This window comes from Parasteatoda tepidariorum, chromosome 8 (genome assembly GCF_043381705.1).
Source record: "Parasteatoda tepidariorum isolate YZ-2023 chromosome 8, CAS_Ptep_4.0, whole genome shotgun sequence".
Taxonomy (NCBI): Eukaryota; Metazoa; Arthropoda; class Arachnida; order Araneae; family Theridiidae; genus Parasteatoda; species Parasteatoda tepidariorum.
This window is the reverse complement of record NC_092211.1, coordinates 78,018,771-78,039,452: the sequence shown is the minus strand read 5'-3', so window position 1 is coordinate 78,039,452 and position 20,682 is coordinate 78,018,771. Positions and strand designations below refer to the sequence as shown.

General features: G+C 26.7%; 2 protein-coding genes across 9 annotated transcripts in view; one reads left to right on the top strand and one right to left on the bottom strand.

The window, feature by feature from the left end:
• The window catches only part of LOC107438210 (uncharacterized), a 21,405-nt gene extending 11,355 nt beyond the window's left edge, over positions 1-10,050 (top strand). Inside the window, exon 3 of the mRNA XM_016050437.3 lies at positions 9,549-10,050. Coding sequence (XP_015905923.2) covers positions 9,549-9,719 — 171 coding nt within the window. The 3' untranslated portion in view covers positions 9,720-10,050. The remainder of the gene's footprint in view (positions 1-9,548) is intronic.
• Positions 10,051-13,059: 3,009 nt separating this feature from the next.
• LOC107438209 (Kynurenine aminotransferase) overlaps positions 13,060-20,682 on the bottom strand; it is a 32,884-nt gene continuing 25,261 nt past the window's right edge. For all 8 annotated transcript variants that reach the window (XM_071184257.1, XM_043053522.2, XM_043053521.2 and 5 more), the window contains 5 exons: positions 19,754-19,843; positions 18,021-18,207; positions 16,548-16,621; positions 15,775-15,861; positions 13,060-13,227 (listed from right to left, as the gene is read on the bottom strand). In XM_071184257.1, the coding sequence (XP_071040358.1) occupies positions 13,168-13,227; positions 15,775-15,861; positions 16,548-16,621; positions 18,021-18,207; positions 19,754-19,843 (498 nt within the window). In that variant the 3' untranslated portion in view covers positions 13,060-13,167. The remainder of the gene's footprint in view (positions 13,228-15,774; positions 15,862-16,547; positions 16,622-18,020; positions 18,208-19,753; positions 19,844-20,682) is intronic.

Below are 20,682 nucleotides of genomic sequence, written 5' to 3'. Positions count from 1 at the left end.
GAATTTAAGAAGAGTAATACAAAATTTCGTACTTATGCTACAAATTTTATGATAATGAATACAAGAAGAGTAATGCAATTTTTCTTGTATTCATCCTAGAAATTTTATAATGAATATAGGAAAAGTAATACAAATTTTCTCTTGTTTATCCTACCTATTTTATGATAATAAATTTAAGAAGAGTAATACAAAATTTTGTACTTATACTGCAAATTTATGATAATGAATACAAGAAGAGCAATGCAATTTTTCTTGTATTCATCCTAGAAATTTTATAATGAATATAGGAAAAGTAATACAAATTTTCCCTTGTTTATCCTACCTATTTTATGATAATAAATTTAGGAAGAGTAATACAAAATTTTGTATTTATGCTAAAAATTGTATGATAATGAATTTAAGAAGAGTTATACAAATTTTTTAGTATAGTCTAGTCAATTTGTCTCGAAAATTCTTGAATGGTTATTAAAATTTAGGGAAGTTTGAATTTTTTGATTTATTGTCTGGCTAGGTACTGTGATGAATAATCCAAGTCTTCCAATTCCTTCGACAACCGCGTGCATATGGGTGATACTTGAAAAAGCCGCTAAATGTTGTGAATTTTCCCCATTTTTTCCCAATTATCTCCTGAAGTTATAATTTTTACAGAAATGTATAAATTGCTTACTTTATATCAATAATTACCAAGGGGTAAGTAACAAAAATATATTTAAATCGTTAACATGATAAATACGGTACAATGGTAGACATGACTACTACTACATTACAATGTAGATGTTCTTGCTTTTTAACAAAATCTTTTTCACAGTTACGGTTACAATCTAATGATAAACTCCGCCATCTATCGGTGGTTCAATAACATGTATTTCTACAGTTATGCTTCATAAACTAGAGATCTTTAAAGTGTGTTATTTTATTTTACAACTGTCGTTGAGCTGCCGATTCAATTCAGACTTTACGACTACCAACTCATAACGCCGTTGCCTCGTAATTTTGAATCCAACCCGGAAGAAAAGGGAACTCTTGGATCAAGCATTGGAAAGAACTAGCCCTCGTGAAGGACTTCTTGAAGGAACTAACCCACATTTGCGTTACATGGAGAGAAAAACTACGAAAACTTCCCGTGGTTAGCTACACGGCAGGGGGATTCTAATTCGTGATTCGTCTTCCACTGAGAGTATTTTACGTCTGTACTGTGGTCGGTGTGAGCCGAGATCAGAATTCGTATTAACCAGCCTTCGCTGGGATGGATTCGTTCCTGGATCATCTCATTGTTAGGCGAGCGCTCTATACCCTGAGCCACCGTGGCACCATTTGAAGTGTTAGATATTTTCCAAAAAAAAAATGTAGTTCAAAGAGAAAAACTACATAATGGCAAAACTACTCACAACCAAACTTAACCGAGACTGATATGCAACCATCATTATTTGCAGCGTCATTGACCAAATGCCGGGCATTTCATTTTGATAATTAACTAGTTACTACAATACACAAATGACGAATTTTCGTTGTTTGGCTATGATGAAAATTTGAATTGTCAAATTTTTATCCTGTGGGCAGATAGAGTTAAATATAGCTTTTAAGTGTGTTTTTAAGCAGTTAGTAGTTTTTAAGCAGCTTTTAAGCAATTAGTAGTATTTTAGATAAGTTAGAAATTATAAGTAGCGTTATGTTATCGACGTAAATTTTATAAACGATTTAATTGCACATTTTTATATTTAACCAATTCAGCAAAAAATGAATCCTTTAGCTGCATTTCTGCTTTTCCCATCGTACACCAATTGTAGTAAAAAGGTCAATGAAAGTTATTACTGACCAGTTCTCATTCCCATTAAACATATCAGGTTAAATAAATGAAAGAGAAAATCCTGATTTATTGCCCTTGCAAGAGTGCTCAACCTTTCGATCAATTTAATTTATATTTCAACGCGAAAACGACATGACAAAATAAAAAGAATTTTTTTTTAATAGTAAAACCTTTTTTTCGAGGAAAGTATTTTTGTTGATTGAATAATTCCTCTCTTTTTTAAACATTTTGGGCCAGATGAAAAATAAAATAATTTAAAGAATAATAAAGAATAAAATAATAATAAAATAAGAATAAAAAAAAGAGGGACAAAAATAATAATAAGAATAAAAATAATAAGTAGAACAATAAAGAATTCAGAAAATTAAATGCCTCTACAGAGTTTGAAATTTACATATGAAATTGCTTTAATAGCTTAAGAAATGATGAAATAAATAAAGTATTTTAATATTCTGCTTTTAACTAAAAAAGAAAACTAACTCTTCAGAAAAAGAACACAAATTCTGGAGAGAAAATGTGTATATAACAGTTTAATTTCAATAATCGTTTTTCAATTTTGTACTTTTAGCTTTTGTTATTTCAAAAAAGAAAAAAAAAAGTCATACCAGAAAACTTTAAATAACTTGAGGGAAAATTGTTATATTTTACCACAGATTGTAAACTGTGATTGTAACTTTTCGAAGCTAGCTTTATGACTATTTCTTATTAAAGCATGTAAATGGCTAGTCTTTCTGTACTTAATTAACATAAGAAGACAAGTCTCAATAGAATGTTTCGTGTAGAAGAAAAAAATACAAAAGTCTTGTCATTTACCATTGTCATTCATTAAAAAAAGAAAGTCCCTTTATAATAGTAATGGGGTTTTTTACCCTTAAAATACTTAAAAACTGCGAAAATGGTCGAAGTTGTTACAAAAGTGTGACTGTGCTCTTAACAAAGGCATATCATTACTTAATACTTTTTTCCAGAAATCGAGTAAACTAGCTAGAACTATAAAAGAACATTAATTTCGTCGAAAATGACAACAGTCAAGAGTGAAATAAACGATAAATTGAGAGTGAGTTGTTAAATCATTACCACTTTGAAGTAACATTGTAACATATTTTTTCCTCTATTAAACTGTTTTTTCATGCTTAAATCATTCATGTGAAACCATTTCAGTATAATTTGCAAAATAGCATTCCTTAAATTAAGGAAGACAAGTTCATCTTAAAAAGAGCAATAAAATACTTTTCTTTTATTTCTATTTTTTTCAGCATTTATGTCTTCATGTATCTTTTTAGTATCCAAAAAAAACCAATAAAAAAAAAACCTTACACTTAAAAAAAAAAAAGTGTTTGTGAATTTTGTCCCATTTTTATAGTGGATTGTAATAATTTCAGGGAAAATTGTTATACGTAACTTTATTTTAAAATTACTTCTATTCACCGAAAATGTTACTTCACTACTTTGTGAAAATTATGAATCGCATTACGGTAAAAAGCACCAGCAATCATGGTGCTGGTACTCTTTAATGTAAAATTTTACGGTACAAAAAATGTGATTTGCTGTAATTTTCATACTAATGCTTTCTGCAAAATCATTGAATAACAGTAATTAGACAAATATTAAAATTATTTTGCAATTGAACAAATATTGCGGTATGAAATTTCATGGTAAAAATGGATTTTAAGGATGCTGCACTCAGCATAATTTGCAAGAAAAACATTCCTTAAATTGAGAAAGGTAAGTTCATCATAAAAAAAGCAATTAAATACTGCTCTTTTATTTTCTATTTTTTTTCAGTATATATATGTCTTCGTGTACCCTTTTTTAATATAAACAAAAACCAATAAAAAATCCCTATACTTTTTTTTGAAAAAAAAAGCAATTGTGATTTTTTCTCATTTTTATATATTTATTAAGTTGATGTAATAGATTATAATAATTTCAGGGAACACTGCATACGTAACTCCATTTTAAAATTACTTATATTTACAGAAAACAATACTTTACTACTTTGTGAAAATTCCGAATCAAAGTACGGTAAAAAGTACCGGCACTCCTGGTGCCGGTACTTTTACCGTAAAATTTTAAAGAACAAAAAATATGATTTACCGTATTTTTTATGGTAATGCTTCCTGCAAAATCAGTGAAAAACAGTAGTTAAATATTAAGATATAAAATTTTACGGGTAAAATGATTTCAAGGATGCTGTACTCAGGGTGACAGTACTTTTTACCTTAATTTTTATAGTGTAGGGGACCCAGTCTGCATATTCTTTGCCCCCTGTTCGCTTCACGCACAGAACTCCTTTCGTTGTTCCTTTCACATTGTTTCGTATGCTCATTGGATATGACTCTATTTTAGTCTAACGTTATGTGGAACTCTTTTACATGGTACTATTTTGAAAAAAAATTCTATAATTATTCAACGTATAAGTAATCGTTTGAATCTTTAGCAAGGAAGGCTAAAAAGAAAAAAGCTAAAACCAGCTTGATTGGCTGATAATAGCCATACAACTCTTAATTTTCTTTCCTAGCAGTTAAACAGATTTCGATGTTTTTAGTTTCGTTTTCAGCATTTAATAGTTATTACGCGTTTTTGTTTTATATTCAATCCCATATAAGTATGCTGTTTTACTTCTTTTTTGAAGAAGAATGTAAAAATATACGTAATCATTACCCTTCATCACTATGTAGTAACATTTTATGCGACGGATTTTGGAAACTTCTATAAAAATAGTTTTATGTGCAAATAATTGAATAATAATATCACGTACCATTTAACTTAATTTCGCAATACATGTGCGTGTCAATTAATTTAATTGAGCCATAGGCTTAATTAATTAACATTTCGCTATTCGTTATAAAAAGATGATTTTTGTTTTACGCTTCGTGAATTCACATTGGGCAAAAAAATTGCGTGGTATAATCAAAGAAAACCGATTTATCTTAGCTTGTCATAGCATAAAATTGATGGAGGTATATAATTGCTAATTATTGCTTTAGACTTTGTTTAACTGTATTTACCAATAGTTTTTGTTTATCATCCCTTTCTAATATATTTCCCATTACTCGTTTTCTGATTATTCAACAAAAGTAAAGGCTTAAAACTACAAAGAATACACTTTTATTATGTTAAAAAGCAATTGCCTGTTAATGCTTTATAAAGCAGCATTTTATGATAAAGATAACTACTTCTCATTTTACAATAATGAAACGATAAATAAGCTATGTTTACTTTTATAATAAATTTCATGCTAAACTTAGTTCAATTTTGCAAATACAGTTAAAATAAGGAATACAAAATAACTATTTAAAACAAAGAAATATTAAGATATAACTTTTCACATTATTGCTGAAAAAAAGTCCCATATTTAAAATTCGACTTTTCATGAACTATTCAAGCGATTTTGCTCAAATTTTGTATTTTCCCGTGTAAAATTACTTGCTTTAAAATGACGTAAGAAACTGTAAATTTTTTTCTATACAATTCAAATTTTTTTGACTATTAATAAACAAAATAATAAATATTTACTAAAATTTATTTTTTGCTTTGGATAAACGAATTTTTTAACTGTGTGCAAAACTTAAAAAATTCCCGACATACAGCAAAATAAGCAAAAAGTAAAATTAATATTAAGGGGTCCAAACTTTTGATCGCCCTTCTGACCAAACTATGAGCTGACTATACTCCCAAAATTGGGGCTATCTTATGGGGATCAAAAATCCGAATCCCTTGAAAAAAGGTATGCTTATTTAAAAAAGAAGTACTCTCTTTTGTCTGATTTCATAACTTAAAACATTGTTTACACTAATTAATTAGCATATATGAGAACACTCCCTTGATTAAGATTGAGTCCTAAAACGTGAAGATCCGATCATTGTATCAAAAGTTATTCAGGGTGGTCCAATTTTGGCGCACTGTATATAACTAAATCAGTTATAATACAATATTTATTGTATCAGATTTATAGTTTGCATATTTTAGTGTTACATAAAATATTGATCAGTAATTTTTAAAGCAGGGCTACAGGAGTTTGAGGTTAATCATGATATTATCACCACTGTTCTGATATTTCCATTGTTCTAAAATTGAGTCAAGTTTATTACCGTTAAAAGGCTTTTTTCTACGATCTCAAAATAATGTTCATTTAAAATTTATTTCCTAAGGAAGAGGATGTAATTTGTTGCATTCCCAATATCCTAGTTATTAGCAATAACTCAAGCACAATTCTAATTTTCTCACGAGCATAATTGTCCCAATTTTCAGCGATTTCTCAAACACAGCTCCGGGATGTAAAGATACGCTAATAAAATTCATTAGGGCAGTATGGTCAATTCCGATTTTCTTTTATTCGTTTTTTTAATATGCTATTTAAACGCTTTTTTTACTACGGTTCAGTAGACGCAATTTTTTTAGGTTTAATTATAGAAATCAATACTACTAGCAACACTTTTTTTTTGCAAATTTCTTACAAAGTATCTTCCTATAAATTGAGCGAGATTATCTTTGATTAATAGACTGCAACAGTGAGACGGCAAGGATGACAATTGAAACATGAAAATTACTTTGATGGTAGTTCAAATCATGTGATTTAATAGCTGCTAATTGCTAATCATCTGATCAATCTCTTAACCTAATTTAGTTTATAATCTTATTTCATAATGGGAGATTTCGGTGAGAAAAATGTAGGAAGATGCTCAATGACACGATTAATATAGCTAATAAAGTGATAAACAAAATGAAAGTGTCTGTAAAAATTACTTAAATAAAAGTGTGAATAGGCGTTATTTAGGATGAGTTGATTATAGGGGTTGTAATAACGCCACATAACCACGTAATTACTATATATAATGTGCGAAAATTTTCTCTTTTTAGTAAAAAATTAAACTTTAAACAGGGTGCGTAGCCAAATTATTCAACAAAAAATAAGCACCTTTTAAGCATTCAAAAAATATTTTTAAGTACTTGAAAAAAAAATCATAATTAGGCAGGGTTAGAAAGTTTCTGACAATTGATGTTTTTATCTGGTTTTAACTGTCATGCAAAAAAAAAAAAAAAAAAAACCTTTTGGCATTGTTAACATTTTTGAATCACGTAAATCGAATGGCGTTTTCATACGCTACGGAGTGACGATGCACCGAAATAGATTGGGGTTGAATTAATTGTGAAAACGTTGAATAGAACAATGTGAACTGTGTCTTTTTGCATAATTCGTAGCGGAAATCAAAATGGTAAGGGAAAAATCTCAATTTGGAAAAGGGAAAATTAAGCACCTTTAAGAGCTTTTAAAAAGCGAAAATCAAAAATAAGCACCTTTAAGCACTTTTTAAAAACGCTACGCCCCTGTAAAATATAAAAAAAAATGAGCTTCGATAAACCAAGAGCAAATCATTAAATTATTTCATAACTAAAAAAAAAAAATCAAAATGCAAACAAATTAAAGCAGGTTTACTTCCTTACTGTATAATCTTGAGTAATCCTGCCATAATTACTTTTCATTTAAATATTTGAAAAATTACTGCAATAATTGTAGCTCTATGGTTTAATCTTGGATAATCTAAACTCATTTTTTCTATACTTGGAATTACTAATATAACATTTAATAACTAATTTAATGTAGTTGAAAAAAATTTGCCACGAAGGGCTACTACTCCCGCTCTATAATGCTCTCTTAAGGTTTCACGAATTCTTAACCAACGTGGTCAGATGTATTAAATCAGTCGCGGCCTTTCGTGTACCCATCCATATGAAGCTGGGTGGACTTCAAGCCGCTAATGGTGATCGAACACCACTCCTTCACAATGACTTTAAATATCAAGTCAACACTGCACACACGTAATTTACATTGAACACCTTTTCCGAAACGCACGCTGAATTTGAGCTTACAATTTACATTGAATAAAAGAAGAAAATATTTTAAAATGTGAGCAAGCTACCCTACTTTTGAGAAAACACATTCGATTTGTTTTAAATTATCACATACAAATTGTGCTTGAGAGCCTCCATTGTCGAATATTTTTAATTTATTTAGTTAAAAAACAATTTTAAATTTATTTAGTTCAAAAACAATTTTTAATTTATTTAATTAAAAAACAATTTTTAATTTACTTAATTAAAAACAATTTTTAATTTACTTAATTAAAAACAATTTTTAATTTGTTTAGTTAAAAAGATCAATTTTCTTTTCCTTTTTCTTAAAGAAAATGCTCTCAAGATTTTTTATAGATTATCTTTAAGGATTAACATTCCAGATTTAAAAGGGCTTGAAAATTTTTTCATTTTGCACAGCATGATAGGAATAATTTAAATTTTAATAGCTTAAGAATAGTTATTATTCAAGCGCTGCCAATATAGTTGCAAAAAATTAATAAAGAAAAATATTATATTAATGATAAAAAAATAATAAATACTCATTTCATTGAATAGTTTGACGTTGCCAAAGTATGTTAACTTTTGAAACTTACTAAATATTTCTGACACACGTATTAAAATATTTGGGCTGTATTGAACTTTGTATAATACCTAGGTTTCACAGCAGTAATGAAAATTTAGTGGTTTAATAAGACAGGGGTGATTGTGAGCCCAAGTCAAAATTCCGAAAAATTTCCCGAGTTTAAAAAAAAAAATTTCAATTGAAAAAAATTTAAACTAGGTTTTTCTAGGAGAAGTAATTAAAATTTACAAATAGGTCTTACTTTCTTGAGTTTATGATTATAACTATTTACTGATAAAAAATGTATCTGGCTCTCCCTTACAAACAAAATAAATTGTGTTTTTAAGTTCAACTTTTGAAAATTTGATTTCCGGAAACTTCTGTGATCAATGATTTTTTGAAACGTCTGGACCTTCGATCTTCGGAAACTTCCGGATCACTGTTAGCGAAAAATCCGGATTTTTTCCGGAGCACAATCAGCCCTGATAAGACCACCTAGATTTAAGGCTATTTAGTGATCCCAAAACTTAATATGATAGACAAACTAGAGGGGGAAAAATTAAATTTCATAATTGCATAATTAATGTCTTGGTACACATCAAAAATTAGAAATTGCTATTTATTACACCATAAAACTAATTAGGTCCATTACCCCATAATGATTAAAGATTAGTATTTATTAAAATTAAATGAAAAAAAAGCTAACATTATATTAGTAAACAGGTTCAACACATAGATTAAAATGCTTACACCAAATAAATAAACAAATGAAGAAAACAGAGAATGTAAGAGCTAACGAAATATATTAAAAATTATCTAAAAATTAAAATAAAGTCAATTCTAAAATATCAAAAAACAATGTTTTATTGATGAACAATTATACTGTTAGTACATGAATACAAAGCATAGCACTATACGTAAATTAGAAATATCAACATTTAAATTTTTTCGTACCAGACCCTTTCAATTATTTCATTTGAAAATTTTAAAACTAAAATCTTATGTACGCGTAGAACAATAAAATTAGTACACTTTTTTTTAAATGTATTGCATTTGATGCAAAAAACTATTTTTCCTTACTGTTTTGCAACTTCGAAACATATTTCAAGACAATTTTGACGCCTATGATTTTAGCGACATTTGCAGAACATTTGGCGACGACTATTTTCATACTTACGTGAACCCTAATAATACCAAACTTACCCAGGAAGACAACATTTTCCAAGAAATTAATAAAAATTATATTTTCAGTTCCACATGTTTTGTTTACTATAATTATTATATTTTACATTATAGTAATAAGAAATATTTTTCCTCCAGTTCAGCAGTGAAGATTTAAGAGCTCAGACTAGATCAGATGCCTGCCTGATACTTGGTAAAGATGTCACTGTACCTTGGTTTAGAAGAGATGCTGTATGTGAACCACATGGTACTAAGAATGATACTAAGTTGTCTGTGGATTTATGTTGCAAGAACCTACAGCCTTGTTGAGAAAAAGTAAGAAAATTATTTTAAGAAAAACGGATAATGAAAAGTGTTCATCTTTAGCTCTGAAATTGAGAAGAATTTCATTGTTTTGAACGGGATTCTAGTTAACTGGAAAATGAACATTCAGTTATAAAAAAAAGTTAGATAAAGAAGCTAGTGCCAAGTTCAATAAAATGTGTATGTTATTTCCAATGCAAAACAGATTGTCTATGTGCTGAGGTAGGATGCGTTATTGTAAAATTATTTTATTCCAAGGAATTGCAACATTGAGTTTAATTACTATAAATAGAGATGTAATGAGTGCAAGTAACATATATTTATTATTTTATAAAAAAATAATGCATTAGAGTAAAAAAAGAACTAAGTAAAAATTATTAGTATTTTAAAAATGAAGACCAAAACGGAATAGTTTTTCTGTTCACTGATTTAAAAGGTTTGAATGCATATGAAAAATTCTTATTCTCATATATGAGTAGAAGACCAATTCCTGATTGCCCCAATCAATATAAGACAATCCCAAAAGTTTTTATCTTTTTAATAAAATAAAAAAAATGCTTAATTTAAACATAGTTACCTTTTAAATGTGTTTTTAAATATCCACTTTTATTAATGCATTTTTTGTAAACATTGTGACAGTTTCTTAAGCCTTGTTATACTAAAAATTGCCAGTCTTCAGTATCTTTGTATTGAACCTTGTCGGAATCAATAGTGGTGCTGAATTATCTTCTGTCAAAATATTTTTCCAATTTGGGAAATAGACTGTTTCAATAGTGACTGAATACCAAGCTTAGATTTATGGGGAGGGGGTGGTGGTGAGTGAGTCAAAATGTCCTATAATAACTATTACAGGACATCAATGGTTTAATGAACAAAGAAGTGAAAGATAAAGATGAGGTTCAATGCATTCTTAAGGACATGGTGGGGTGCTGGTATGACTTGAACATAGAAAAACACATTAATCAAAATAAGAGCTAAAAAAAAAATTTTGATTCTTAAAATCTATAAGATTTTGAAAGTTGAACATTTAGAGGAAAAAAAAAAAGGATTAACTAGATTTTTATATACAAATCTAGTAGTTCTCTTCTATATTCAACAATTATAGAATTTATTAAAAATAAATTTATATCATAAGTATATTGATAAATAAAGTTAAAACATAAATATATTGAAAAAGAATAGGTAAAAAATTGACATGTCAATAGATTTTTGAGGTTTGAAAAATTGAAAACCTTATTTTTTTTTTTAAAAATTCCTGTAGGAAAAAGATATTATGGAATAATATTTCCCTCTATAAAATTAGCTGAAAGCTTATTAATAATAACAAAAAGTTTGTTTTAAAATCCTACTTTGTTTTAGGTTTTAATAATGGATAATTGTTTATCCAATAAAAATACATGTTCTAAGAATACTTAATTGAATCTTGACTTAATTTTGAAAAATAAAAAAAATGTTGCATAGTTTTTTTTAAACAATTTTAAGTATGATTAGTACAAAATTTTTTCTTAAAATAAACATTTAATATAACTCTAGCTGCGTTAAAAGTCTAGAATATCCAAAAAATGAAATAAAATTTCTTAAATATCTGAATGGTAATAATTTTGTTTAACCAAAATTACAATTTCTCTTACAGTTCAATTAATTCAAAACTTTGTGTTCAAAATTGACTTAATTTTAAATCGTAGTTATTTGAATAAATAGCTAAAACTAGTTATTATTTTACAAAATAAATTATTTCCTATAGCTGTATAATATGTAACTAATCTAAAACAATTTCCAAAAAAAAAAAAAATATATATATATTTATACTAAAATTAAATTTTTTTATACATCTGCACATTAACTTAGCAGTCAATTATAAAAATATATATTAAAAACACGAAAGGTCCGAAATTTAGATTGGCATTTGCAAATTATATTTAATAACCATAAAAATGTAAATAAAGAATAAAAATTTTAGAAAATATTAATTTAGAATACCAACAAGTTGTAATAACACAACAATATGTTACATTATAATTATACCTTTACGGAATAACATAATAAAAATAAAACAATTTAATATTTTAGGTCTATCATATATACTTCCTCCCTAGTGAATCAATTTAACATGAAAAACTAGCATACTTTTATAGCAAACTAGCAAATTTTTATACTTTAGTTTTATTAAAAACTCAATCATGGAAAAAATTCATAAAATATTTATAACAAAAATACTAATTTTTCCATATAAAATATGGGCAATTGTTCTGGTAAATTGCACTTCTGATATCGTTTAAGTTAGTCTAAAATGAATTACGCATTGTTTGTGGTAATATGACATTGCAAGTCATTTGATACAAATTTTAATTTAAAAACTTGCATTTTCTTTTAATGTAACACAAAGATCCAAAGAAAAAAAAGTCAAGACAATCATTATAAAAATTTTGAATTAAAATTTATTGCATTACGTCAATAATTGTATAACAGGCAATTCAATAACTAATAATTGATGATTTCTAATTTTGAGGTTTACTAAGCCTTAGCAACACTTTAAAGATGTCACTTTAATCGTATTTTTCCTGCCGAAAAACACTTTTCCTCAGCCATACATATATACCATATTGAGGAGAAATTTCAACCTAACTAAAATGTGAAAACTCAAGACTTATTTACTTCTCAAGTGACTTAACTCAGTTTGCTTAAACACTTAAAGGAATACTATCTCAATTATCATTCAGACATTATAAATTAATCACATTTAAATTTTGAAATAATAACATAAGAAACATAATTTTCCAAGCTGTATATTAAGAGCAATAATATGCTCTTTCTTGTATTACTCTTGATATTTATTTATAATAAATGTGTGTTTTGTCATTTTCTTAAGATTCTAGTTTTGTGGTTTTGTAATGTAACAAAAAGTGTTGAATGTGAGCAATAAAACATTTCAATTTTCATGCAATGGGTCTCTTTTATGCACAAACAGTGTCTTATTTATACATACGCCCTCCACAAAAACCATATGGTAACTCTAAACATGATAAAGTGAAAGGTTATACTCTTTCCTAATAAAAAAAAAAGCAGCTTTGAGAGGAATTCATAATACCTCATTGAAAGGCTTGGCACATTATGATAAGCCACATTTTCTAATTGTTTAAAATTGTACATTTAGTATGTGATCGTAATGCACTATCAATTAGAGAAAATTTGGAAATCTGAAGTACCTATCTTGAAACACTACTAAGGAACAGTTAAAATGTGGTCTATCACTACATTGCCTCAAAGCTTTCATTGATGTTTTATGTGAAACATACAAACATATATAAATAACAGTGAATCAAGGTTTATGAAAACATAACACAGATTTGTTGCAAAATATAATTTAATAAAACAAACCAATCTGAGTATAAAATTTAATACATGAAAAATACTTATTGAATAATATGTATTAACAATTTATATTATAAATAAATTAAAGTGATTTTTTCAAATCATTGATTATTTTTTCAGCTTTTTCTAAAGTAGAATCTTCCTGAAAAGCAAATAGTTATCATTGTTAGTCAAAGTATTAAATAAATAAATAAGATATACAATTCGAGAAATTTTTTTTGAAAAATAATATAATCACAAAACACTAAAAGTTATTAATGAGCAAGAAGTGACGATGATTGCCTAATCCTTATCAGAAGAATTATGATTTATTATACAGATTGATATTTTTATATAAATGCATTTAAATAATAAATACACATTTTAAAGTATTAATTATCTGTTTATCAATAAAAATGGTTCAAATTTATTATAAACTTTACATTTCATTCATTTCCTTTCATTAATGATTTTTCCATTTTTGAAACAAATACTCAAAATTAAATAATTTAAATGCATAAATTGTTAAATATTTCCTCTCCAAAAAATTATAAGGATATATTTAAAAATTTTTAAGCTTCAAAAAAATATGGCATACATTAAGAATACTATAGAATTCAAAGGGAAAACCTTGAGTTTGAGGGAAAATATTAAAATAAACTTTTAATTCTTTATTGTAGAATAGATAGATGCATTTCACATAATTGCTCTTACTGAAATTTTTTAATTTTTGTATAGATCAAGTTTTTTAATGTATATTTTGCAAATGACAAATTTTGATAATAGGAGTAAAATAGGCATGACTGATTAGATAGATTTAATTGCTGAAAGATAGGTGTACATAAGGTAAATTAAAAATTAGAAAACAGCTTATACAGTTTGTTTCATTGCAAAAGATTAATAGGAACAACTTTTCTATGACACTTTTGTTACTCTCTCTCTTTTGTTGTTGTTATTTTAAAGCAACATGAAATAGAATGCAGCAAATAGAATGTTTACAGTGAAATTTCTTCCTCTCATTATGGAAGGAATGTTTACAGTGAAAAATAAACTTTTTAAAATAAGAATTTTAATTAGTCTGGAGTAATCTTTAAAAAAACATGCTAGGGTAAAATTATAAGTTAAAATTTTACAGTAAATATTAAGAATGGTAATTGAAAGATAATTTAATATAGATTATACAGTGCGGGTAAAAAAAAAATCTTTATACCCATGACAGTATTAATTTTTATTTATTTCTTTTTGCTGATATTGTTATACAGAATTTTTACTAAGCATATATATACAATTAAGTTTTGAAGTTTTTATTTATTTTTTACGAACAATAACATAAATCAGTAATAAGTACGAAAGCAGCTAACTTGCAAAAGGCAAAATTTACGTAGAATTTAATTATTGTAAACAGTTTTTTGAATGTGAAAAAAATTATTGAAATCAGAGATAAAACTAAAAGTTAGAATAGTTAAAATAAAAAAATGTAGAATTTTTTTATATTACTTTCACAATACAAAACAATATTTTTAAGGTACAATTTAATTAAAAATAATATGTAATAATAAAGCTCAAAAATAATTGAAATATTAATCCTTAATGGACCAATGCCACTATAAAAGCAGCATGGCATTTTTACCGACTGAGATAAATGCTGCATATATGGTGATAAAATTTGCTATTTATTTATCTCTGATTGTTAGCACATTTACAATTAATTTAATTACCATAATTATTATAGTTACATCTGATGGAAAGAAAATTATAAATTCGTAAAAGCGTATAAGTAATTCTTTTTCAAAATTTTATCAGTGAAAAAGGAATTAATCTTAAACAAAATCTTATATGGGTAGTTCATGTTTGAAGGAGGTGTCCAGAACATAGAAATAATATTCTGTAACTATGTTAGATAAAAATAAGTTATAAATGTATTGAATATTACATTTAGAGTAAAGAACAGAAAAAATTGCAAAGTTCAGCAGTACTAATTAATTATCCATATGCAGATTTCTTATTTTCATTAACGTTTTAATACTAGACAATATACACAAAGAAGGATAAAAAGTCAAAATTGAACAATTGTCAAAACAAATACAAATTAAAAATTTCAGTAATTGTTGCAGTAATTTAATATTTAAAAAAGTGATTGTTATATAAAGTTTATAGGTAGAGGGTTTAATGATTAAATTTCTAATATTAAATTAACTGTATTTTAAGTTCTTAAAACTATCTTTTAAAAAATCTTCAATAAAATCAACTTAGCAGAGAGAAAAACTGAATTGATAAACTAGAGAAAAAATTAGTAATTTTAAAACCCCCAGTTGCTTCTAAAAGCCCAGTTGCTGAGTAGTAGTGCTTCAGGCACTTGTGCCAGACAGGCCAGGCAGAAAGTCATTTAGTCAAGGCTAAGTTTAGCCTAAACTAAACCTAGCCTTGACTAAATGAGTACCCAGCATGTGTAAGGGACAAAACACAGAGAATTCCGATTTCGGCTGACCACCCAACAAGACTTTTGTTCCTGGTTCAGAAAACCCAAGGACAAAAAAATGGGGATGGGCACAGTAGGCCTTTGCTTTTCATGGGCTGTCAAAACACTGAATTTCGTTTTAAAACTTTACTTCTAATAGCTGAAACTAAAGATTTATGGATAAAAAGGATTAGCAATATAAATTATAAAAAATATCTCCTCAAACTCACTCACTTATCATCAGTTACTTACTTTTATAAAACAAAACCTGATTAAATCTTGAGCCAAATGTTTATCTTCATCGCCATAGAAGGCACTTGGTGGGATGCCTTGCAGTTTCTTAAATAAAAAGAAATATGCTTTAGAAATATTACTGTTATGTTGTTACTTCAATAAATGTATAGTTTTTCGTAAATAAGTAGTATGAACTAACCATAGATTTAATAATAGTTTTATTTAAGTTTTCATCGGAAAAAAAAATAAGGCTATGTTCAAGGGTGAAACTTTATAAACTAATTATACAATATATGATTTAAATGTTTATAAAATAAGCAAAATAAATATGAAATTTTAACAATAAAGATAAAATTTTGTAGGTTTATTCAAAATCAGTTTTCTTGACCAAAAATATGGGACTCTTAACATAATTTAATCTTTTTTACCAACAATTTGGAACGTTTTTAACTCTTAACTAGAACAATTTTCATATACTAATATATAACTTGAAAACAAGTACAACAACAATAATAATTAAAGGTTAACTATATTTGATCCCTATTGATTAATAGCTTGGTCATAGTAATGGATTTCAGGCAATAATGTTCACCTTCATACTTAAAGTGCTTTGTACTTTATATTTCTCTTTCTAGAGTTTAGATTTTTAACTGAAAATTTTTGCAAACACATTTTGATATTTTCTTCATGTTCAAGCAAGAAATATTACTTACTTATCAACTTGATATGAGGTCATACTGTATACATTTTTCATAAAATAAACAATAAAACAAAGAAATAAAAGCACATACCTTATTTTTTGATAACCATTTAGCAAATTTGTAGTCTTTGGTACCGGTTTCATTGCTGAGGTCTACTTTATCACCTATAGGGAAAAAAACCAAACAAATAAAAAAATAAACCCTTAAAGTAACGAAATTATTATATAGGCTTAACATGCAATACATAATTTCATAATATCCATATGAACATAGGCTATACTTTGTGTTGCAAAGTAGGAATAAAGCTAAACAATGTAAATGAAGTACAAATAAGAGCCTCTTAGGATGAAGCATAGTTAGACACATATTTGTAGGACAAAGGAAATTCAAACAGTAAGATGAGACCGGTTTTGTGTCTTGAGCCTCCCTCTCTTCTGCTCAGATGTATGGGAATGCATTAAGACATTTACCTTTTCCAAAATATTTTTCGCATTTAGATAATCAAAAATATGTTTCAAAATTTCCAAGATCCTTAAATTGAGCACAAAGTTTTGAGTTCCATATAGTTTTCAAGCTTAAATTTTCTTAATTGGTTTATAAATCAAGACAGAAATTAATATACAGCTTACTACTATGATTAAGAACAAGCTAATTTTGAGAGCATGGCTAGAGTTTCCATAGGTAAAAAGCTCGACTATGTGCGACCTGTAGCATATTTCGATCGCCAATATAGAAAACGAAATACAATCATTTCGGTATGAAACAGTTTATTGATCTAAACTGCTATACTTTTACAAACCAAATGAGTAAAGCTTTTATATGTAGCAAGATTTGTAATTATACAAATTTTGACAACTACTTGACATTTTTTTTCATAAACTAATTATTAAAGTAAATTTTTTTTTTTTTAAAAAGCAATTAAATTTTTTAAAAAAAGTGTTTAATTTTTTGCAAAGATTCTTATTGATATTAGAACACTACTTTTTTAATAAGGAAGTTTTTGCATTCTATTTATTAATGTTAGTGTACATTTTGTATTCCAAAAACCAAAAAGTACCATTATGTTATATAATAAAAAAAACAACTTAAAATCATTTCTTTGGGAGTCTAAGAAATAATAAAATAAAGCAAACATACAGCATAAAAAGTGAAATTTTAATGAAGGAATAGGATTGAATGAAGTCGATGGATATTAGATCTGGGATAGAGTACACAGTAACAAATACAAACACTACTACATAGTTAAGGTATAACAATCTGAACTAGTTTATCATGAGAATTTAGGGACTGAGACAACTTGTTCATGAAACCTAACACTAACATTTCACTATAAATGTTAAGATCTATATCTTATCTCTTGCTTTCTATTTTTTCTACTTTTGATTGACACCTGCCAGAATAAACTGCCTAAACTAAAGATCTGGTAAGGAAAAATAATTAAAAATGTTTGCAATAATTTCCAGAAATTATAGCAAAAGAATTTGAGTAATCTGGAATATCCATACTATATATAGTTTCTCTGAATGAAAATGTTTAGTTAGTATTTTAAATTTCAAAAATTACCAAGAGTTGAGAAATCAGCAATCATAAAATAGCCTCCCTCAGGTATCGTAGGAGACATGCCTACTTCAGATAAGAAATTGGCTACTCTATCTCTTTTAATTTCCAACATTTCAGCTAGTTCTTTCCAATAGCTATCTGGCTTTTCCATTCGGGCGATTTCTGTTTCAAATCCAATAGCAACAGCTTCCTGTAACATGTTTTCGTTAATTGAATTAGTAGCACTAATAGTTAATATTTTAAATCTCAAACAGAACTCTATAAAATTATTTTGTAATTTTAAATAATTTATTGAGTTTGACTATAAAGATAAGTTTTAGCAGACTTTTAAGGGCACATGATATGCAAATATTTTATCACAAAATTTTATACAAACTTTTGACTATGCAATTTAATTTTTAGTAGTTTTATTTAAATCACATTTATGCCAGGTCTTTATATAGAAAAATTCTTATAACAGAGTTTGAAAATTATTCTATACATACCGAGTAGTTACCATATAATAGTAAAATTCTTTTTAAAAGTTTATATCAGTGTTATCAATTATTGACAAACAGGTACGGAGTTAACTTTAAGAATGAATTTTAATAATTCTGAAGTGAAAAATATTAATTTACACTAAGTGGAAGGGAAGAAACGAAATTTGACTATTTTATTTGATTTTTCCCCCTACTCCTTTTATTTAATTTGTTAAAAAGAGTTTGCATGTTCAAATCAAAGGGAGAAAAAAAAAAGGGGGGGGGGTAGTTTCAATTTTCTTACAAGAGCACGGTTGGAGGTTTTGTAATTTGCATATTTTTGTTGAATATAAAAACATTCCGATACAATATTTGAATGGGTTCTTGCCAGAGTGCTCTACTTCTCTTTGTATATAGCCATAACACTCAACTTTTATAGAGAACTACAAAAAAAGTCTAGAGAAAACCACAAAATTAACTGATTCATTTACCTGTGGAATCTGATAATTGAAACCCGATAAAAAAAAAAGTGTCAAATATATCAACATATAATTTCTTTTCACAATTTGCATATAAAATATATTTTATTGTTTCCTTTTTCATTACCTTAATACTGAAATTCATTTTTGATAATTACAGTAATCATACATGAACATGCTTAGTAATACATGATTATATTTCTCTACCAATGCTTTATTTTAAACTTGCGCTCCCATACACCATTAAAAATTTAACAATGACTAAAATTTAAATAATTTCCCCAGGCTTGTTTTATTTAATTTTTAAATATAAATTATTCACAAATTTTTCTTTTAAATAAATATACTGAAAAATTTTGTTATACATTCTTTTGTACCTTAACATAACAATGCAAAAACTTTAGATAGTTATGTTTTTACCTTGAGAAAATAAATGAGGTAGTTCCACAAATTACAAAAATATCTCAAATTAATTTTGATTTTTTTTAAAAATATTTAAAACTTTCAAGACAAAGGCAGATCTAAAGCATTTTGCAGTTACCTTAAAAAATTTTTAAGAAAGATTTAATGAAATTTTTTTCAAATAAAATTATGTGTTCTGTAAGCCAAGAATACACAAAATGATTTTATATCTATTAACAAAGATAAATGACTTTATTTGAGAATTTTTAAATCTATGTGAGTGAGACTCTTCAATCAGTGGGGAAAAAATATGATGATACAAGCAATTTATTCATCTTGAAACTAAAAATTTAAAATATATTAGTATATGTATGAGCTTATTATGAATTGCACATACTTGTATGGGTGTGTTACAAGTGTAGATACAGTTTTGATGTAGAAGTTGTAAAGCTCGCATGAGTTTTTCGGAACCATAAGCCCAACCGGTCTAAAAAAAGAAATACCAAATTTAGTAATAAAATTTGTACCTAAAAAAGTTACCTCAACAGGCAGCGAACAAGCTCATTGGAACACAGAAAAAAGAAGTTAAAGACTCATGATCAAACTCTCAGTGCTATAACCAGCCTAATTAATAAAAATACAATACTAATTAAGAAAGTGGAATATTTTAAATGAATTTCTTTCATAGATTTACCTGCTAATAATTTCTACATGATGCATTTATAATCTTTCATACTTTTTTAAAAAAGAAATAGAAAAGTTCGAAAGATATAAGAAGGAAATATTATACATTTATCTACAATGTACAGATTCAAGCAACTTTTTAACCCCAATTATAATTTCAAAATTTTATAATTTGGTAAAAATAACAGGTGTTTAGAGTAATGTTGTGTAATTACTGGTTCAAATATGATACAATATAGTGAACAAAAGAGTTAAATGATATAATTTAATAGTAATTTCACAAATTGAGGGAAGAAAATAATCAAATTAGAAATATTAGAGAGCATAGAAAATAATAATAAAAAAAAACTTAAGGCAATTGCATTAATTAAAAATTTTTTGATTTAAAAAAATTATAATTACTATTTTTTTCTTCTTAATTTCATGAGATTTTGATAGCTTATAAATTTCTCTAAATTAACACAAAAATATTGTCTTCTTACTAAATAAAACTATAATATGATATTATAACATGCGATAAGTTTCCTTTTTAATTATTGCCAGAAACAAACTATTGACAATATTATCAAACGATTCAAAGTATTTGCTTCAAAAGTTTAAATTCTAAATTAGACCATAGATTGATGCTTTAAAAATCAAAAA